Here is a 22,783-nt window from a genome sequence, read left to right as displayed (position 1 = left end):
TCTTTTTACATACAGTGAAGGAATTTAGCTTGCAAACAAACCGAGAAATTGCCTTTTAATTTTCCATAAACAGTATCTGTAGATTTTGCGTAGACATAAATCTTTGAGCGCTCTTTATTTTTCTACGTAGGGCTGCCTTCACACACCGTTTCTTTTAATTTGCTATGAAAGTGGAATACTTCCCGAACGTCTTTCGGCTACTAGAGATACCTGTTACGCACTCGATTTATCTGCATGTTTGATTTTTACGCCATCAATATTTCTGTGGGACGTTAAAGAACCCACTCACTGTTCGCAAAGAGTAGGGGACGTAGTTCCCGGTGTTGTGGTCTGGTCTTTGTGCGTATATTCCGTATATCCCGGGTCCGCAGTAATTGGCCTTAGCTGTTGCGGTATCCCTGTCCATATTGGACAGAGCTAAATAAATCAAAAAAGAATTAGGCGAGCTTAGTTTGAGGATTTCTTCGTTTGGGTATTCTGTTTTTGAAAAGGGTATTATAATTTAAAATGTTATTTTAAGGAAAGTTTTTGTATTTCGCTTGATCTTTTTTGAATTTGTCAGTTATTTTGAACAGTGTTTTTTAAACGATCACTTAGAAATTTATAACACAGACAATGCAAACGCGATTGCCATCATTTTCAACTGAGATTACTTGATTTGTACGGTATTGGTACAAGGATTTAAATTCAGCTGGGGTGGCATTTTGTCAGTTATGACAGAATTTAATTCAAACTACCAATGAAGAAAGCTTTAATACATGTGCGGTCCTTTGCTGCGGGGCACCAACCGTATTCACGACTAGGTCCATAGCAAATACCTCAAATATATGAGGAGACGCCTTTGAAACTCGCGCTGGTCTTAAAATTTTGTCTCTATCACGAAAATTTTTAACTTATTTTTAAATTTGTCCATTTTTTTTTTTTTTTTTTTTTTTTGCAGAGTTGGGATTTAGTATTATACTGTTCTCTACAATGACCTTTCTGTGGGTTTTGACTGTAGTCACTCTGAGCCTGTCAGGTAAGTAAAACTTATCAAGGAATCTTTTTCCTGTCAAACGTTTAGAGTTTTATTATTACAAAATAAAGTAATATTATGCTATTTTATGAAAGGCCGGGTAACAAGAGACATTGTCCTAATGATTTAGATTGTTAATCGGGGCAATTAGTGTATACTCAAACAGTGGATAGTGTTGTTGGGGCGCTCTGATTGGCTGCTAAAACACCGGATAGCAAGTGCTATTTACGTCCAAGCAACTCGCGAAGCTCGCCTAAATTACGAGAAAATGGTTTACCTGGTAGCCACCGTAACAATCGAACAAATTTTTCAAACAAACGAAGATGCTATTTCCGCTAACATGAAGAACGCGACGAAATACGGTTTGAGAGTTTCTGCAGGTAAAGCTTTACTTTTGTTAACCCCGAATTTATCGATGTAACAGGTGAAAAAGTTTCTGTTTGTAAACTGGAAAATACAGAATGCTTTCAAACAGAGGAAGAATTTACAACTCCCCAACAGCTAAACAAATGTCTTCAAAAGTTTTATTTGTCGGTAAGAAAACGTGACGGAAGTTTTTACAACAAAAAGTAAGATCATCGCTTAATACTTTCTCTGTTTTCAAACCATTTTCCATTGCTTGATTCCTCTATTTTAACAGCACCAATAAATCCCTAAGATATAACCACACAACAAAAACAAAAAACGTTTTCTTTCGCTTGACTTGTACTTTTCCACGAAGACACGGAACACGTTGTAAATTCCTTGTTCCTATAGTATCATGTGTTATTTTTGAGCTGCTCCTTTTTCGGTTATTTGCACGAGAAAATTGTAATCTTTGACAGAAATAAATGAGTTAAAAATCGTCCTTTTCTTGCTTTATGATCTCGCCGTTTTAGTTTAAACTAAAACAACTATTCACCTTAGTGTCTGTTGCCAGTTGACACCTCTTCTTCGGTGAATAGTTGTTAACCAGTCAGCGAACTGCTGTAAAGTTGCTTTCAAGAAAGCTTCCCTTAGTATGCGCAGTCGTTTTAACGAGTCGCACAATAAATTAAAAATTAGAAAAGCCACAAACAGTATAACAAAAGCATCTCTCTTATTGGCATTTATTTCAAATGCCACCCCTTAATAATATCAAATATAACAAACGCAAGTTAGATCTAAAATGTTCCTCCACTCTCCAAACACGGAAATTTGAATTAAAAAATAAAATGAAAAATAAACAGATGTAGCCGAGTAGGAACTTGGATGGACCAATCTTTGGATTGCTCGATTCAGCTTCGAAAACCGTCAATAGTTTTTTTTCCTTCGTGAATTACTAATGAGTTTGAGGACGGAAGAATAAGAACCTTGTATGGCATAATAAAAGGAATAAAAGAAATGTACAGCTCAAATCATCCAATTTAGGATCATATGTAACGATAATCACTACAGAAGTAAATGTTAAAACCTTCTTCTAAAGTATATAATAATAATTTCGTTGAGCATTGCGGTGTATTTTGAGGGCTAAAATGAGAAATTTAGTGGGCTAAAATATATTTTATCCCGCTGTTCTTAGCCAATCTAAAAGAAAAAAAAAACGTATAGCTAGCCAATCAGTACTGGAAACTATTGAACCGTTCGCGCCGCTTTCTTGATTGTTCGACTGGAAGCGCATAGTCATAAAACACGCAAAAAATACTTCTTTATTAGTAGGCACCCTCCTTAAAACTTGACACCTTATATTAAAAGGCAGATATGTCAGTGTGTTTAAAAGAAATAAGGCGTCTACTATTAGGAATAGACGAGTCTATTGACATCATTCCGTCTAGTGAGACGTGGACGAAATAGCATCTTAAAACTTAAAACTTTAAGACTTAAAATCTTATACACTCTGGTTTTTTTTACAAGAACGTCTAATTTTAGAGCTGAGGCTGAACGTTCTTAAGATGTTCTTAAATTACATGGTATACACTACATGATTGTATTTCAGGTGCATTCCCTGCTGAGATATGGTATCATGTTGCTCGCTGTACTTGCGCGACTTGCTTGCTCTGATGCCAACCAACACTAGCTAAATTTGGCTTTAGAAAAAGCATTGAACGTAGAGGTTCGCAACGAGACATAAATTTACCAGATTTTGTGGCAAAAGCGCAAAAAAAAAGTTCACATGCAGTACATGCAGCAAAGCTTTCGTTAAGTATTTGATTAATTTATATTTGTTACCTTGATTTTATATACAGATTAGCAAAATGAAAACGTTCTTAATCGACTCTCAGCGTGAGGAATGTTCTTAATACGTTCATAAAATTTTAGTTAATCTCAGCCTCGACGTTCTTATAAAAAAGGTTCTTATGAAAAAAAAAAACAGAGTGTACAATAAACGGATATATCAGTGTGTTTAAGGAAAACGTACGTCCTCTACTACTAGGAATTGACGGGTCCATTGACATCATCCAGGCTAGTGAGACTTGTACGAAATGGCAGCCAGTTTCTGAGTGCACTGTGACGTGTGGAGGAGGCACAAAGGATGTTACGAGAACCTGCACTGCAAAAGTGAAGTGCAACGAACAGGCCTGTCGTAAGTTACTAAATGGCTGTTGTTACTTAAAACTAAAGACTAAATGCTAACGTTAGTAGTAGGAAACGTGCTTTCTCTTGTTACTTAACCATGGCAAATAAGAAAGTCGGGACCATAAAACTGTGACAATCGCAAGGAAAAGAAATAAACCAAGTTGCCTCTCCTACAGCACCCCCTGTACGGCAGGACTTGACATCGCAATTCTTTTGGACAAATCAAGGAGCGTTGCATGGTGGGACAAAGAGAAAGCTCGAGACTTCGTAAAACAACTGGTTGAAGAATTCGACCCTGGAAACGATGGGGATCACTTTGGACTTATTACGTTCAGGTGAATACTGCTTGAATTCCATGTACTTCGTTTCTCACTTATTTAAAAATGTTTTAACATAGTTTGGCTGTCTTGAACGTTTATAGTTTTTTCTGACTTTTTCAGAAGTATACCTCGAAACAGACTGGTTTAGGACGTTAACCTTTAGTTATTTTGATATCATCAGGCAGGTATTACCTCTTTGTTATCAGCCAATTGTTAACTTTTTCACATGTTTATGCCATTGTGGAATTTTTCTACTGACTTTAAATAATTTTTGGTCATATTTTTATGGCTTTTTGTAGTCTTGGACACAACTCAGAAATCCAAGATATCGATCGCAGATCTAAGATGGACGACCTTTGAAAATAGCGATTCAATATCCACTTCACATACTGAGCCGTCATTGCATCATCATCAGTGGCGGCCGTCAGGGATAAACCAACGTGAATTTCTGAATTTTGCTAACACTTCAGAAGTTGAAAAAGTGGCCAAAAGTGAGCAAAATGTAACGAAGAAATAATGAAATGTTATAAGAGTCGTTAATTTCTAAGGAAAATATACTTGTCAGATTCAACCGGAACGTTCGCCCATTCAGATATCATACCAAATTGTTTCTAGACAAACTTCAGAAAAACGCGCAGTTTTGCAGCTCTTGGTCATATAATTAAAGAAAATCATATTTTCACGTTCATGATCATGACGATGCTGTTTGAGACTGTGATGTAGATTTTTTTTTTTTTTTTTGCAAATCTTTGTCTCTATCTAGAACTGACGTAAAGGTAGTGTTCAAATTCGCCGACTCACAGTACTACAACAAGGATGCCCTTAAAACGAAGATATCCAGCGAACCAGTAAAACGTGGTGACCGCGGATTTACCCCAGATCCGCAACCGGGACTTACTCGTACTGATGAGGCACTTAAAAAGGCGAGGGATGAGCTGTTCACTGTAGCTGGCGGAGACAGGTCAGACAAACCCAATGTTATGGTCGTGCTCACAGATGGCAAACCTAATCCCATGAACAAATTCGACAACATTATAGGACAACTAACCAAGGATTTTAAGGTGAAACACTTTTATATTTGTGTAATAGTTTCGAGGGAAGCTCGTTTTCTTCAATATCCCAAAATTTTACTGAACTGCCCTTTATGCTGCCATTATCCGGTAACTTTGCTCAATTATTTTGGTGATCTTGAGGTTTGTACGGGATAAACTAATGTTAAAATAGTGATTAGCATATCCCAGTTTGACGAGTTCTGTTGGAAAAGTCAGAGTACATTTACTATGTGCTTGGTCTGTTAGGCCTAGTTTATACGTCGCCTTACAGTCGAATTCAATTCCATTAAATTCGTCGTTCCGTCGACTATCGTGTCGTAGTTTTATGCCTCGAAATCAATACGGTCGAATTTGATTCTTTTCACAAATGCAGTGTCTCTGGTCTCGCCAAAATAGTTTGAAACATGCACATTGAAAAATTTATGCATTTCATTCGACGCGACGCTAGTGCGATGTTTAATTTGATATTTTATCCGTCAGGACAAATTTAATTTACCAGACAAATTTAATCCATTTTAGACCGCGCGCTATCGTCGAATTTAATCGCTTGTGGGGCCTTAAATTAAATTCGACTGTACCGCGACGTATAAACTAGGGGAGTTAACTTTAACAAATAATAAAGATTCGGTCAGTCCAACAACAGCTAGAGAACAGCTTGCTAAGATTAAAAAAAAAAGTACCCGGTACCCTAATCACGTACTCGCAAATTTTCCAAAGACCATTTGATAGTTCGCAAGGGTACAGAGTTTTTATGTTTTTGTTGTTATTAATGTTGTTCTTGTTTTAACGGTGTCTGCTCTTCCCATGCTATATATAAGAATAGCGGAGAGTACGTAAGAAAGGAAGAAAAAAAAATGCTGCTTTAATCGAAAAACAAAGTAGTGTAATTCCAACCCTAGCGTCAACCCTAAAACTTTAAGAACAGGAAAACTACCATGAGCGGTAGTTCATCTTCTTTTGTAGAACGGATTGCCTTAAAAACAAAATAGACTCTTGGTAAGCCGCCTAAATATTTAAAATTTAATAAGTAGTATATATGTTTTAGTAACTTATTTAACCACTACGTTTTATAGGCCAAAAATGTCCTGGTCATAGCTGTTGGGGTTGGCAGTGCCATCAACAGTCAAACTCTTCAGCGAATTGCAGGTCCCGGCAATCCTGTTTTTCATGTCAATAATTTCTCACAGCTAAAAAATAAAATTGATGAGATCAAAAAAGCCATTTGCCCAGGTAAGTCCACTGATAAACTAGTCTCCAAATAGTAAAATACTTACTTGAATTGTCTTTTAAGTTCCTCATCAAAATAAAACGCGGATAAAAGCTTTTCACCCAGGTTACATGAGATGCTCATACCAAATCGTTACTGCTGTTATAATACCAACTATGCTACCAAACCATGAACGTCACAGAGGACGAAATCAATGTGTCGGTGTTTAATGATTCATAAGAAGTTATGTTGTTTGACTTTCGCGCACTCCATTCTGTCTACACTGGGTGGGTGGCTTATTCTGCCAAAGTGGACATATAGCTTGTTGCTTTTTAATCTTTGACCAATTGCCAGCAATGCTCGAAAATTTTCCATGCGTTTATTTAATCAACAATGGCTGTAGAAATTTGACATTTTGTTTTACACAAATTGGAATATTCCTGTTGTTAATGAACAAAATTGGTTTTCTAATCTTTCTTTACACCGTTAATTCATTTTAGTTTTAATCTATATCTTTGAACCAACTCCTCGTCAATGTTTGTCTCTTTCTTGAGTTTTGAGGAAATCCAGATATTTACAATATCCTCAAAGGATACATATTCCATATTTTAGTCGCCCTATATAACGCCATAACTTCAATCGTCGCGAATTATTAAGTGAGATAGCGGAGGAGGAGGAGAAATCCATACGGCGACGAAATAAATTACTTACAGGATACTTTCGTGTACGCAGCCCATTTAGTGAAAGAGTTTTTGTTTCTGTGTGTATCTTTCTGTTTGTTGGTTGTTTTCGGAATAAAGTTAAATGTTTTTTCTGAAAGATTACCGAAGAGTGGCCATAGGGAAGCGGATTGCGACCCCTCCAAAACTTTGAGAATACGAAAAGCTATAACAATTAAACTTAGAAAGTCGATAGTACGTTCGGAGATGTTTCCCTTGAGGTCCCCGAGGGTACGTGATGATCGCATATGACGTAGGAGTTACTTCATAATCTTCAAACTGTGGCCATCTATGATTTCTGAATTCCCTCCAGTAAGCCACTACAAGAGAACCAAAACTGACAAAAAAATTATTAATAACTATAGAAGAACATCAAACCACTCTAGGGGGATGAATAATTAAAGTAGGAAAGTGAATTGTACTCCAGTATTCCAGTTTCTTTAATAGCTTTCATGGCATCAAATTGTTTCTACCTCAACTCCTGAAAGCGCCATCGGGTTTGGTGGCACCAGCTAAAACATTAAAAATGTTACGTACGTTGTTAAGTCCGCACGTGGAGACCCTTCCCTCCCGCTCTCGGTCACATTTAGGGTATACTCTCTCTAAAGCTGTTTGCACTCTAAAATACATATGTGTGTTAAAGATAAAATTTAACACGGATTTGTGATTGTTTTTGTTATCTTATAGACAGATTCTAAGGAACTGCACCAAGTAAAATCACAAACAAAGGATCTCAAGATAAACAAATGACAGTAGTGTTTGTAGGAGAACGTCAACAAATATGTGCTTCAGTGAATAACAATTAAAGCAAGAGATCAGAGATGACAATTGGTTACCGTTGTGCTAATTCTGGCTAAACTATTGCCCTTTTTAACTTGGTGGTTTCAAGGCTTTTTTATTTTTATTTTATTATTATTATTTTTTTTCATTCCGCCCCCCAGCTACGACCAACAAAACTCTCTTCCTTCTTCCGTCTCCCGACGTTTCCAAATATCCTTTATAAAAATAAATTGATTCCATTTGGGTCTAATTACTCACAGACAAAATCAAAATGGAGAAAGAACAACGAAATACGCTACCAGCCGGAAGCGAGGATTGTGGCTGATGTTCTTACCATCTTTTGACGTCGTTTGTGCGCTATCAGAGTACACACGCCGGACAAAATTCCAAAGGTATTTTTGTTAATGTTCGAGGCGATCGTTTGAACGGAAATTCACAGAGGAAATTTGGTTATTTGTTATTACGAAATGGGGCGGGGAGAGACAGTAGTAATTCTCCTGCCCATATCAAGTTACGAAAACTCCAAATTGTACAAGCAACAAATGGTGAAAATACACACACTACCTTCATCGTAAAAAACTGAATTCCTTGCACCATTTGGATGTACCACTGCACATTTTCGGAAATCCGCCAAAATTGGCCAAAGTAGTCCAAATCAAAAGAAAAAACACTAAAGAAATTACTGATTAAATAAAAAACTGGAGAATTATCCTTTCACAAAAAACAAAAACTACCTGAAAAATTGCCATGATAGCATCAAATTCAGCAAACAAGAACCAACCAAACTAAAAAGGTCCCAGATAAATTTTTCAAAAAGGCACGAGGTTTGGTGCCGCTTACGGCGAATAATTGTCTTAATATAATTACTCGGGTGATTGTCAGAGAAGAACAAGAACCGTTGGAAAAATGTCGATTTTGAAAATCTCCGAGAATTTAACTTAATTTTTTGTTTTCATTTTAAGCCATCGACATCCACAACTTTTCCACTGCAATTTACGAGTTTTTTATTTTTATTTTTTTATTACAATTAGCAAAATTTTCATATCTTGCCTTCGAAAATTGTCACCCCGGACTTAGCTACATCTTTAGTGCCTTTCGGAATTGCATTTTCTTACATCTTATTTACTTCTTCCTTAGAAACATCAACTAATCGCTAAGGGGCCATTTAGAAAATTAGTGCTCTCTATTGCTCCCGCTACAATCACCTCGCGCGAGGTGATTATAGCAGGATACAACGCAATCCTCGACCAATCAGATCAACAGAATCCCCTTTATATATAAAAACTTATAAATGGTAACCCCATACATAAATAATAAATAGACAGTTGGCAATGGAATTCTCAAGGCATTAATAATCAATGAAGCGAAACCAACGAAATTAGGGAACATTTGGTGAACTTTTGCTTTGAATAATTATTATTTTTTTTTTTAATAGTTCTTATTTCTTTTGCGTGACACAATATAATATTTAAAATACAAAACACTTCTTACACTATTTACGATAATTACAGTACTTCCAATACCTACAACTCACGCTTACTAAATACTTGCAGTATAAACAATTACACATACTTACAGTACCTACTCTACTTACAATACTTACAATAGCTACACTACTTGCATGTGGCTACCGAAGTTTTCAGTTGTCACTAATAGTATCTTCGATTGGCCTTATCACGCATTAAACAGCAACGCCCGGTATAACAGAGACCTAGCCTGGCCATTCACATGTTCAGCTGTCAATCAAGCCAAGAGGGTAAAAGATTGGCAAACAACATGCGTCTTTTCTACGACAATTACTGACACAATTTGATTAAGTTTCGGAATAAAATTCTGTCAAGAGATTTAAGCATTCTTTGTATTGCTATTGTTCTATATTTTGGTTTTTATAAGGTCTTGAGGCATTTTTTTTTTTCGTACGACGTAGTTTATTTTGTTTTCCTCAAATGGTCCTGTGGGATGGTAGTAAAGACGGGTGTTTGACTCTCGTTACCACTGACAACCGGCGGCTACACAGTTTAGCTAACTGACAAAGTCCCGGGCGGGTAGCCAGTTAAATTTGTTCTAAAAACCGACTTCTTACAACTTAAGAATTTTATTCATTTACGAACGAATGGCTACGCTTGTCCGTATCCCTAAATATTTAGCAATTATTATTCAACACATTGTAACAATGCCTAAATATGGTCATGGTGCACTCAATATTCGTCGTCGGCAAACGAGATAACCTACGATATACGTAATTTCGCGTGACGGGGAGAAAAATGGCAGAGCGCTTTAAACACGTAACGACATCGGAAGAACATCTCCAACTTTTCTGAAATTAAACTGGGCTTTGTTATCAATGTGTTGAATAATAAAACAATTATCCCAATCAATCTTGCGGAATATCCACGCGATATTCCGAGCGATTTCGCAGGATAATTGTTGTTTTTTTAAAAAAAAAAAGTGGAGGTGCCGGGATATTAATTCACCAAGCCAAGAGCTAAACATCTTCCGCCATCCACTGTTCCTGAGGCGAATAACTGTTGTTTTTTTTATTTTTAATATCTACAAACAAGTGGATACGGATGCTTAAAGGGGAAGTATCATGGGGTTTTTGACCTCTTTTGTTAAAAATGGTGAAATAAGACCTTCACTTTACTACAAAATAATTCTAGAACAACGAGAGGAGAGAAATCAACTAAATTCTTGAAAGGAACAGCTCGTACTCTGCTCTAGCGCATTTCAAAAACAAAAATGCGAGAACTTGAAAAACATCAGTCTAGCATTTTTCAAGTTTCAATGTATACCGAACTACTCTGTCTCTGGTCAGAGGCACTAATCGACTGTTTTATTGCACTGGGGTGATAATTTATAACAAAACTAGACAATCATTTTTTGTTTCTGTTGTCAGACAGACATTTTTGGGTTTTCAAATGACATCAAATTTTGTGATACTTCCCCTTTAAGTCGCTCATTTTTTTTTTAAACAAATTAGGTCAAAAAACGTGCGAACGAAGATAATCATGCAGTTTAGGCATTTACCAGTATTTACCAGTTTGCTGTATACTAAGTAGGGTTAATGGAAGAAACCCTGGATACTGCCTGGTAGATACGCTCTGTTCTCGTCAATTAACAAATGCTTTAAGCTATAACCTACATGTACGAAACAAAAAAAACTATTTCAGTCCCTATAACCTCTTGCAAGCATCGATAATTTCACTTTTTCAAAAAGGAAACGGCTCTTTCTTGAGGAAGACGAGCTTGTAAATGTGGGCAACTTTTATGGGCGAAATTCAGCCATGGGCGAATTAACCGTTAGTCACTGTCATCGTCAGCCTATTCATGGGCAGTAAGCAGTACCAACATCGCCAAACATACAACGCTGACCACCAGAGTGAGCATTCCAAACATTATATTGTGTAACCTCAATTTCTGAAAAAAAGTGAAAACAAAAAGATTTTCAAATATAAGGTTTCCAACACCAAAAGTTAGTGTCCCGCACACACTGACCTTAGTAGGCCTAGAACCTACATGTGCCTTAGGGAGCTTTCATATCAATAGGTGACCTTAAGCAGCGACGACAAAGACGACAACTCCAGCAAGAACGTCAGAAAACAATAGTTTTAGTTAGCAAAACATTGGTCCTGTACGTGCGTTTAATATAGTATTACACTTTGGTACATTCTTTGTAGTCCTCTGCAAAACAACAACGTGAAATATGACCAAACTCAAGGTTTTATGGAGAACGTAAACGCACGAGGATAGATTTTCCTTTCTCTTTCTGAACTTGAAAGCCCCCCCCCCCCCCCTCCCTCCCCCCTACCTCCTACGAAATCAGTTCCTGGATAGGTCGGCCGCATTGCGCAAATGAAATGGGTTGGAATTACCCCAAGTTACAACATGTACTTTCATTTTTTGGGTGAATTCGCCGTCCTTATTGCTTAACGTCCCTAGTGAGTGGCCAACATGTTGAAACTTAGGGGTCTATTCCACGTAAGTATAAATATACGTAAGTCTGTAGTCTGATTCGCTAAGCTACGCTATATATTGCGAGTAGCGAAAAGGATCTTAACAAGCGCAGTTAAAAGTTCAAAGCGGCAATGCAATGATGTAAAATTGCAACCAGGACTTAAAGTAGAACTATTACCCTGCAACAGATGGGCTGACTTGGGCTGGCTCAGGGCTGGGCTGGGAATGGAAGCGAAGGGAAGTGAAGATAAGGGATAAGATAAGATAAGATAAGATAAGATAAGATAAGATAAGATAAGATAAGATAAGATAAGATAAGATAAGATAAGATAAGATAAGATAAGATAAGATAAGATAAGATAAGATAAGATAAGATAAGATAAGATAAGATAAGATAAGATAAGATAAGATAAGATAAGATAAGATAAGATAAGATAAGATAAGATAAGATAAGATAAGATATCCGAACGGGGCGTAGGAAGAGGGCTACGTACACCATGCAGAAGGTAAAAGGCGAAAAAAGACAACTAACACTTAACTAAATACAAATTGCCACCTGATCTTCTGTGAGTTTTATAAACAGAACAACGTATAATAGCTTGTGTGCAATTTGGTCAAGCTCTTTGGAAATCGCGCACAGGCTGCGTTTTGTCTATTTAATTGGTTGTTTTTTCCCATCCACCTGCAGGTTCGTTAGCCACTCAGCGAATAGCCTGCAAGCAAGCTCTCCAATTGGGGTCTCACGCGAGACATGTATTTGAGTCGCGAGCGGCGAGCAAAGCAAACAGCGAGAGGCCGCCCCCGCCCCAATCCTCTCACGGCTTGCTTCGCTCGTCGCTCGCGCTAGTCCTTTCGAGGCTGACGTAATAAAGAGCTTGCTCGTAGGCTATTCAGCGAACGACTATGTACGCCAGTTGCCATTTTTCAAACTTGCGACCGCCTTAAACACCGCTTGGGCTGGGCTTGGCCATATCAATGTAGATAGATTTCTTTTCAAAGGAACAATTCTACATCTGCATTGGTAATTGGCAGAGGTGCCTCATCTCGCCGATAACTGCCAATGATTCCACAAGTTCCCTTTCCATAAAGATACATTGTATGAAAACCGTCCAAAAAGTCTTACCTTTCGAATGTCATCAAATGCTTGTCTGGCGGGAACTGTAGCGACTTCCACCTCATCATCGTCAGGTCTGGAAAGCACTCGGTAATTATCACCGTCCGATGCTGTGCCACAAGCCAAGTAAAGTTCAAAAAACACCACTGCGGCAATTCCCAGCAGATAGACTATCATAACATAGACACCTGAATCCTCAAGGTGAAATGCTGGCAGTATACAACCCAGGAAAATATTTATCACTGCAGAACGGAGAAGATTAAAGAGTAAGTGCATCAGTAAGGATAAGTTACCAAGAGATGGTGCCTTATGAGTTAATGTTTATGTTTATTTAAATTCACACAATATGCGCATAAAAAAACGAATTACAATGTGTTTACAAATGAAGACGAAAATAAGAAAAAATTACAGATTGAGAATAAAACAGTATGCCAGGGACCGGGTTACAAAGTTTAAGAAGGGAAAGTTTACAAAAGGTAAACGCCGTTAAGCGTAAAAGACAAACAAACAAACAAGGAAATTAGAAAAGTGGAAAAGTGTGTTAAAGATAACGTTTTCACTTTGAAAGCTCAAACCTGATATAGACAGCGAACAGTCGTACTTTCCCCTCAGATAACGCGCGCAAAGTGAGGGTAAAATTATGTAAATTAGAAAGGTGAACGAGAAGGGATGGGAGGGAGGGAGGAAAAAGTACTTTCTTCTTCTTCTTTCCCTCCACTTTCGCGTTTCCTCGCTAGATCCATCCCGCGCTACAAAAAATAGGAGAGGAAAGAGACTGCTTGCAGTGTAAAGCTGATAAGTTTTATATAAGTCTGTGAGTTAACTAAATAGGGGATATTACACGGCGGCGCGAGAATATTAATTTTATTTTCGAGTGGTAAAAACAATATTTTACAAACGAGCGCAGCGAGTGAGTGAAGTTAAGAATTGGTTCATGCATAGCGTGCGTATATCGAGTTATGGATGTACGCGGGAAGTTTGAAGAGCACAAGAGAAGCGTAAGAGTTGCCCGAGGCATAGCCGAGAGCAACTCTAGCTTCTTGCGTGCTCTCCAAACTTCCCAAGTGCATCCATAACTCGATATACGCACAGCTAAAAGCATGAACCAATTCTTTTATAACACCAGGAACAAAAGTTTTGTTCCTGATAAATTACAAAATTCTCTGTACAAAAAGAAAGGCGAAAGTGGTTTCTCATATCGGTTTAATCTTAATGTTTCATTAAACTTCGAAAAGCTCTTATAAATATACATTTTTAATGGAGTTGTCTGCCTGTAAAAAGTTTTTTATAACATAGCGCGTGCATGCTTCCCCCATCCGACTTGCACATGTCATCGGATGGACGCACGGCCATGCGTATGCTGAGAAATGTACAATGATGACGCCAATAGGAATTAGATTAGGATGCACGCGCGCTATGTTATAATATTGTTTTTAACACGAGAAAATAAAATTCATATCTTCAAGCCAACGTGTAATTTTCTTTTTGTCATATGGACAAATATATCGAACGCCATTTTTCTCCGACTGTTTGTACAAGCAACCAAGAAAAGGCGGGAAATGACGTCATCAATGCACTTGCTAGTGAGAATATGGAAAAACACGCCACTCGGGTCCCGGATGTGGTTTGGCATGAATTTTAAGAGTGGTGTATTTTTCAGTAAAACACTCATTTTACAATATACTAAAAACGCTTCTAAAACCATTAGGCGAATTGGTTTTGCGGATGTCACACATTTAAACTGAAAAAAAAAAAAAAAAAAAGCGGCTACCAGTCTCCACATACTTTACTTTCATAAAAGACTTAGTTCAAACTCTATCAGTTAGTCGTCAAAAAATGATTTATTAAGCTCATACACTTACAAAACACCTCTCATTTTTGAGCTCTGAAACTAAAACCCCTTATATTTTACGTTTGACCTCAGACACCTTTATGAGGGGTTAGTTTCTAAAGAACCACTGGTTGTGCGTCGGTGGGGAGTAGAAACGAATGTTTGTTTTATCAACAGAGTTGGTAAGGTAATTTGACCACCAAAAAGAGATTCGAGTGTTGACGTTTCAAGCGTTCGCCCTAATCGCAAGGGCAATTAGTTTCAAGCGTTAGCCGTTCGCTCTAACGAAGGGCTAGCGCTCGAAACGTCATCTCTTTACGGTCGCCTTATTACTTTACCAACTCTGTTGATAAAACCAAGCATTCAAACATTCCATTTATCGCGACTCCATTGTTAGTTTCAATAGGCGAATCCTTGTTTACACTTTCTGCGCCATTAACTTATGCATATCAATATCTGATGACGCTAATAAAATAAAAACTCTGAATATTCAAAGATCATAAAAGTTTCAGTTTTCTCTGAAAATTTGAGCCCAATACATCGCATGGTTTTGGAGAAATTCTCTTCTAAAAGCTTGACATTTTACAGAGAATGTATGGCTCATTAACTTTTTAGCCACCCAGGAATTTCGCAGTTTTTGATGGCTGATATTTCCTTCAACATCGCTTGCAAAGAGCTGAAACTTGCACAAATTGCTCAACTTAATCAGCTCTTTCAACTTTTGCATTTAGTTCATATATACGGCGACGGCTTCTATGAGTTGAGTCGTATGCTAATGAAGAAAAATGTAAACAAAGACGTCAGCAAAGATTCGTCTATAGCATGGCCCGATTTACGCGTTACAATTTGTCCGCTGGTTTCTTTCTCTGCTGATCTAAGGCGTGGCGAAAAAAACGGCCTGGGCCCAGTTGCTCAAAGCCCGATTAAGCTAATCCTGGATTAACGTGATCTTTGGTTCGAGTTTAATTACTGATCAATGATGATTCTTCCAAAAGATTTTTGGCCCTCAGTTTTTACTTAGAGTTTTCTTTACCTTGAGCTTGAAATTAGCCTCTAAAACCATTTTTAACGAGCGAAATGAAAACCTCGATTAACTTTTCATCGTAGATTAGCCCATAGTTAATTGAGGGACTGGTTAGGAAACCTTGCCATGAAAACAATGGTGCTGTAATTTATGTTGGAAGGGCCGCGACCCTGCACAATCCTTTGTTTTAACGTCCACGCCGCAGTTGTCAACTGTGGTGTGAACGCTAAAACAAAGGATTGTGCAAAGGATTGTGCAAAGGATTGAATATCTTAACAAAAACGTTTCGATTGGTCAGTTGCTCCAACATATTCCAAATTCTATTGTTGTTTGTGCAGGGTCAAGGTCAAAAAGCCAAACAAAAACATATAACAAAGGAGTTTGTCAGGTTTCATAACCATTGCCTTTAATTAACTATGATTCGCCGTAAACCCGGCCCTGATCAGTAGCAATACCACAGATTTTTACAATTGGGCTGATTCGTGTCCGCTCACCCATTTTGTTTGTCAAATGGAGCCAAATCGGCCTGATTAATCGGTACACTGATTTAAATCAGCCTTAACCGGTCGGTCTTTAAACTGATACTGCACACACCTGCTAAAGCCAACACCACCAAACCAACGCCTCGATGAGCCCAGTTGAAAAGCCGCCGTCTAAAAAAACAAAACACGGCACAGATTACAACCCGTCTTACTTACCGATACACCATTAAAGAGACTAACTCTAGTAAGTTATTATTATGTAAATTGGCTGATCCAGATAATTGACTAGTGGTAGGCGCGCTGTCAAAATCCAGGTTTGCTCTTTTGGTAATAACGAGCATTAATGTTAAGCTAATGGTAGAGACAACGCTAAGTCAAAACTGAGGAACAAAAAAATCTTTTTTTAAGAATCTTTATTGATAAGGCATTTAACTACAATCAAAGTTCACTTTAAACCAGGATTAGTTTAATCAGGCTTTGACTAACTGGGCCCAGGAGTTTGAATGAATGTTAGCACGGATTTCAATAAAGTTGGAAGCAGGTGGAGTCTTTTTTTATAATATCCGTCAGAAGATGATGCAAGGAGTTAAGTGGGAGAATTCACGAGTTGCTATTTTAACATTTTGGGCAAATAATAGATTAGGACCACTGAGAATTCTTAATTTTACTGTAAATACAATGTTTCCAAAGGTCTTGATAGTAGTAGGCAAGTCAAAATTTTAAAGAAAACAACAAAACCTTTAAGTTTACAACACTTTATACATTAACTAACTGGAGATGACAGAAGTCTCTGTCGAAACATGTTTTGTAAACTTAAAGTTTTTGTCGGTTTCTTTAAAATACGTTTATTCGTTGCATAAACGAATTTTTTTTTTTTCACGAAGTAAAAAATAATGTTACACTGAACTCAATGCAGAATTATAGCCGGTGATTCACAACTAAAACGTGTGCCTTCTGGAGTTGTGGTGATCTCTGGTCTAAATAAAAACACTGCAATTAGGAAAAACCTTCGAGCCTGCAGGTATAACTGTCGACTAGAAACATGTTCTACAAAACCTTTATTCCTTCATTGTATTGAATTGTTGATCGTTAGGATCTGTCAAAGAATTCTCGGACTCGCAAACTAACGCTCACCAATCTCCCCCTCCCTCTACCCCCTCAGGCTCCCGTTCTGTTGTACTTACATGTACATGATAAATTTTTCATCAAAAAATCTCACTGACAGCACAACAGCTCATCACACTCATACAACAAAAGTACACACATATACATAAAAGCAGAAACGTCACTGAAGAGTGAGCAAGTTAATACCTTCTTCCTGCATCTAGAGGAGGTCTGAAAAATGCTATTGCTGGTTGTAGAACAGCTATTACCATGACAAATACACCAATGTATGGATGAGCACCAGCATCCTAGAGAGGCAAACACACTGTAAACATACCACATGTACCTTATGGCATCCAACTTGTTACACGGTGGCTACACCTTGATCTAACACAACAAACAGCACAATAGACCAGTACTGCATTGCATTACATTGTATTGTCTTGTATTGTATTATTCCACTCTTATGTCATTTCACTAAATAAGGTCAACAGAACGCGCAAAATATAAGACCGCAATACACCGAAGTGTCCCGGTTTGACTGGTTTACAACAGGGCGAATACGGACGAAGACATTTCACTGGCTTTCTGTGTTGGTTACGGCACTCGGAAGTGCCATATACTGATGGACAGATAATGCCGGGTGTATTTCAACACTCTTACCAGAAAACAGAGGCCAAAATAAAGAAATAGTTTTGTAGTGGAATAATAAATCTCTTATTCGATGTTTTAACATATAAACATATAACACCCGCAGACATACGTTTTTGCTCATTGCTCGTTGTTTACTACGCAACTCGCAAAATATCTGCGCGTATTATACGTAAAACCATGGAATGAAATATATGTACTGTACCATATTGTATTATAACTACGATTGTTACAAGTTCTACCTCTGACCAATGTCCAACATAAAGGAAAGCAAAAATGGCTCCCGCGATAGTTAAAGTTGCTGTGAGTAACATCATGATCTGGTGGACCTGAAAAATAAACAAAAATATTAGTTTATTCATCCTTCATGGGTATAATACGAACTCACAATATGACCAGCTCCCAATTGGCTTGATAGTTCAGTTGGTAGAGCACTCACTGTTGGTAGATGCACGGCATCGAAGAGGTCATGGGTTGGAATCCCGTTCAAGGCTGTTTTTGTTTTATTTGTTTTGTTTTTTGTTTGTTTGTTTGTTTTTTTGAACGGCTTAAGTTGCGTAGATAACCGCGAGGGTCTTCCCTCTATTTAAAAATTCAGAAGTTGAAAGAAGAGAGTTTATGCCACTCACCACAAACCAAATCCTCTTTCCACAGAATTCCTTTTGACCCCAAACTGGTCTCATAAACCGTGCAATGAACATTCCCATGGTGGCAAATCCAACCCATGCAAACACCATGAAAACAGCTAAATAAAAAGTAGATTCAGTCCGTTAGTAAAATATCAACAGAATAAAAAGAGAGTCCTGGGGTGCTGACCATTTACATGGAAAACCCGGAAAATCCAGTTGGAAACTCAAATGGTACGCATCATTCCATTTGGAGTACTTCTGAAATTATGGGCTTTTGGTCAAAGTGTTGCATTTTTATTACTCCTTTTGGGATTTACAGCTGATGTTCATACATTTTGCATGTTATCCATCTTCTGTTAAGACAAGCTAAATCATTTCGTATTTATGCCGAAAATTTCGATCCGGGTGGTTTGTGTAATTGGTAAGCACCCCTGCACTTTGTAACACATTTCAATCAATCAATCAATCAATCAATCAATCAATCAATCAATCAATCAATCAATCAATCAATCAATCAATCAATCAATCAACCAACCAACCAATCATCCATCAACCAACCAACCAACCAACCAACCAATCAATCAATCAATCAATCAATCAATCAATCAATCAATCAATCAATCAATCAATCAATCAAACAATCAATCAACCAACCAACCAATCATCCATCAACCAACCAACCAACCAACCAACCAACCAACCAACCAACCAACCAACCAACCAATCAATCAATCAATCAATCAATCAATTAATCAATCAATCAATCAATCAATCAATCAATCAATCAATCAGTCAATCAATCAATCAACCAATCAATCAACAAACAAAGGAGGCCTGGACGTCTTACTGTAATTCCATGGTCCCTCCCTACGTTAGTGCGGGAGGTCACGGGTTCAACCCCAGTCGGGACCAACACTTAGGATCTTTAAATAACTGAAGACAAAGTGCTGCCTTTGTAATAACATCTGCAAACGGTTAAACTTTCTAGTCTTCTCGGATAAGGACGACAAACTGTAGGTCCCTTTTCACAACACTTGTTCCTAAATTATATTTAAATAATCTGTAGGACGTTAAAGAGCCTGCCGTCGTTCGAAAAGAGTAGGGGATGTACTCTCCGGCGTAGTGGCTATTATTATCCATTTCTGATTTCATTTGTCTGTCAGATTCATGCGTGGGTTGGGTGGGTGGCTCCTTTACAATTCCTGATGGCGGATGTCCCATCTTACTGCACGGAAGACTGAATATTACTGTAAACGTTCATGAGTGTTAGAAAACAATGTAATGTCAATGTTTTTTAATCCAGAGCCACAGGGTGCAACCTCACACGAAGTTTTTGATCTGCTGTTAATAGTTATTTAATTTACACCAGAGTAAAACAAGATTTAATGCTTTAAGACCCAATATTAGTACTGATTAACGTCGAGTCTCCTTCTTGATCAAACACGATGGTCAAGGGGATGAAAGAAATGATCATGAAAGATGAATCGTTTGATGTTTGAACAAATTCTCCCAGCTAGTAATACAAGGAAAACATGGACAACAGTGGGGAGATTATGCATGTTGATGTTCAGGTGCTGGATTAAAGGGCTTGGCTTACCGTGGAGCTGGATAACCAGCAGGTCCCAGACTGAAGCCTCGAGGATCTGAATATCAGCCAGATTCACTGGACTCATAGAGTGAGCCTTCCAGCTGTGTTCATGGAGTGAGTTATCTTTCCCTGGAAATAAATGCAAACATGATACCTCAATCAGCAAACACTGCTGAAGTAATAAGTAAGGGGCTAGTTTCTAAACAAATTGCGGTGCTGCGTTGATGGGGAAGAAACGAATGTTTGGTTTATCAATGGAGTTGATAACTCAAGGTAAATTGACCATCGTAATGAGATTCGAGTGCGGACATTTCAAGTGTTTGCCCTTCGTCAGAGAAAATGAAGCAATTGTGGGTTGTTTGTATTTATACATGTACAGCTGTACACGTATGTTGAGTTGTGGAGCTATGCAATTGGTGGGAGCATGTTGCCATGTTGAAGTAAACTGTGAACAAGCCAAATAAAACACATTAATTAAGACAGGCATTTTGGTTTGTTGAACCACCTCTCCCCTCCTCCGTCCCCCTCCAGGTAAGATGACAACTCATGGCCACTGTTAGAGACAACTTGCAAAGGTACAAAGGTACACAGTATAACTACTGTTAATTATGTTTTTTGGCTACAGATGGCTAGGATGGAAGTAGATTGCAACTTGAAAAAATTGGCCAATTTTTTCAGGTTTTTCCTGTGTATTTTAGAGAAAGCGATAAAAACCTGATTATAGTTTGTTCTTCTCTCTAGGAGAAAAACCTTTCTTTTCTTTCTTGTGTTGTAAGAGTAATTTCATGTTACAAAACAAGTTCTTTGTCAAATATTTGAGCAGTGTCGACCAAAAAGCATTGAAATCACAGTCACAGTACTCCTTCAAAATCTGGTTTGGATATTGATAATAAAAATTATTATAATATTAGTTTACTGGCTAATGACACCTACATGTAGTTTGTAAGGCTGCATTATACATGTATCTCTTGTGCAAAAAGGAAAGATCAGGAGAAACGACAATGATGATGATGATGGCGATGATGATGTTGATGATGATGATGATGATGATGATGACGACGACGACGACGATGATGATGATGTTGATGATGATGATGATGATGATGATGATGATCAAAATCATGAATAGTTCATCTCACCGTATATCACCACTTAGCAAATCCTGACTTTCAATATCATTATTGTATACCTAAAGGCCCTGATGCAAATATTAAAAACAAATCCTTGGTCAGGTCAGCTGCCATGAAACTGCTCTTTTTATCTCTTGTAAACCTAGAGAAAAATGATGGGATCAGCAACGTACAGTAAATTTCCATTGACTCATGAGCACTGCATGTAAGAAGACAATCATTTTAATTTAATTTAATATGTAAATCTAGGACAGCAGTGATGAGATCTATGTTTGAAAAATAGATGAATATTCCTGACTGTAGCACACAATGGTAATTTACTTATGACCTTGAGTTGACATAGCTCTTTTGCACTCTGGTAGCTCATTTCGTGCATGCACTGTTGGTTTTAGCGATTCATGGGGATCAAAAAAAAAAAGAAGAAGAAACAACCACATGATGGATGAACCATAATTTAATTTATTTCTGAGTGATTTTCTCTCCATGAATGTTCTCAGAAAAAATTGCTCTTGCAGTCTTGAAACAAAATTGTGTCCTTACAATATGGTGTAAATGCATTAATTAATACATTAATTTTTGTTTTTCATTAATTTTTCAAATTTTTCCCCTTTTTTTCTGTAATACTTGTGATTTCTCTAGCTCCGCTAAATTCTATTTGTTCTGTCTTTGTCTTTGTCTGGCCTGCCTAGATTAGCTCTCACTAGACTACCTGTGGGCCAGTCTCTCTTTTTTGCTAGATTTTTGAATTTTTGAATAAACTTGAACTTGAACTTAATTCTAGTGCAGAATCTGCTCTTGACTACCAACTGTCAGCTATAAGCCTGCAGAAAACTTATAGCCTCCCACGCAGTCATTTTTAGGGGACTCGTATTACCTCCTACCCTAAAAACAATTGTGTGGGAGGCTAGCTAACTTAAACCTGGTCATAAAAATTGTAACTGTATACCTGTATTAACGAGGTAATTAAATACTAGATGAAAGAAAACTAAGGAAAAAAAGGCATTTGAACCAACAGATATCTAGAATCAACTGTACCTGCATTTGATGACACCACCTTCTTGAGATATCGCTTCAAATTTCAACTCTTTTATTTCCTGATAATGAAAAAAAATAACACTTACAAAAACTGGTAGAGACTGAGTGGGATAGACTACATGTAGGTTAATGGAAATGGTTGTCTTTAAATTATTAATATAAAACATGGTTTTACCTCACACACCAGGCACACTTACAGTGTAGATCATAATTATGCACATTTGTAGTACAACATTAATGAAAATTAATTTTAATTAATAAGCCAACTTTACTCCAAGTGAACTCAATACACCCTGTAATTTGTTTCATCAAGAATCTGTGCATTAGAAGGCAAAATGAACTTCAACTAGTTAGGTTCCCAAAACTCTTTGATGTTTCAGTTTTCCTCTTACTTGTAAACAGATAAAAAGATTGTGAAAAGTTATCTAAAGCCGACATAAAGCCACATTCAGACTCTACATGTATGTTGTACTTGCAGCCCTATTGTCCACTGTGGTAATTTGACACTGATAGCAGGACCCTGTAAAGATCCTTCAGGTCCAAACAAGGATCCTTGAAGTCCCTGCAAAGAACCTTGAAGTCCCTGTGAATATCCTTCAAGTTCTTGTTAAGA

At 37.6% G+C, this 22,783-nt stretch overlaps 2 protein-coding genes across 3 annotated transcripts in view; one reads left to right on the top strand and one right to left on the bottom strand.

The window, feature by feature from the left end:
- Positions 1–7,676, top strand: part of LOC146469645 (matrilin-1-like) — an 8,847-nt gene extending 1,171 nt beyond the window's left edge. Inside the window, exons 2-7 of the mRNA XM_085123082.1 lie at positions 941–1,018; positions 3,408–3,557; positions 3,660–3,885; positions 4,634–4,931; positions 5,996–6,152; positions 7,536–7,676. Of these exons, the coding sequence (XP_084979208.1) occupies positions 941–1,018; positions 3,408–3,557; positions 3,660–3,885; positions 4,634–4,931; positions 5,996–6,152; positions 7,536–7,546 (920 nt within the window). The 3' untranslated portion in view covers positions 7,547–7,676. The remainder of the gene's footprint in view (positions 1–940; positions 1,019–3,407; positions 3,558–3,659; positions 3,886–4,633; positions 4,932–5,995; positions 6,153–7,535) is intronic.
- LOC146469644 (ferric reductase 1-like) overlaps positions 1–22,783 on the bottom strand; it is a 52,573-nt gene that overhangs the window by 26,314 nt on the left and 3,476 nt on the right. The window contains exons 5-13 of one of the 2 annotated variants that reach the window (XM_085123071.1): positions 22,171–22,229; positions 21,195–21,277; positions 20,015–20,134; positions 18,418–18,533; positions 18,031–18,117; positions 17,345–17,445; positions 16,146–16,204; positions 12,706–12,938; positions 10,071–11,045 (exon numbers count right to left, since the gene is read on the bottom strand). In XM_085123071.1, coding sequence (XP_084979197.1) covers positions 10,950–11,045; positions 12,706–12,938; positions 16,146–16,204; positions 17,345–17,445; positions 18,031–18,117; positions 18,418–18,533; positions 20,015–20,134; positions 21,195–21,277; positions 22,171–22,229 — 954 coding nt within the window. In that variant the 3' untranslated portion in view covers positions 10,071–10,949. Of the gene's footprint in view, positions 1–10,070; positions 11,046–12,705; positions 12,939–16,145; positions 16,205–17,344; positions 17,446–18,030; positions 18,118–18,417; positions 18,534–20,014; positions 20,135–21,194; positions 21,278–22,170; positions 22,230–22,783 lie in introns of those variants that run through there. The other variant, XM_085123072.1, reaches the window with a different exon arrangement.

This window comes from Pavona decussata, unplaced genomic scaffold (genome assembly GCF_977016875.1).
Source record: "Pavona decussata unplaced genomic scaffold, jaPavDecu1.1 SCAFFOLD_121, whole genome shotgun sequence".
In the NCBI taxonomy this organism is placed as follows: domain Eukaryota; kingdom Metazoa; phylum Cnidaria; class Anthozoa; order Scleractinia; family Agariciidae; genus Pavona; species Pavona decussata.
Note: the sequence above shows the minus strand (reverse complement) of the source record. Positions and strands in the feature narration are given on the sequence as shown.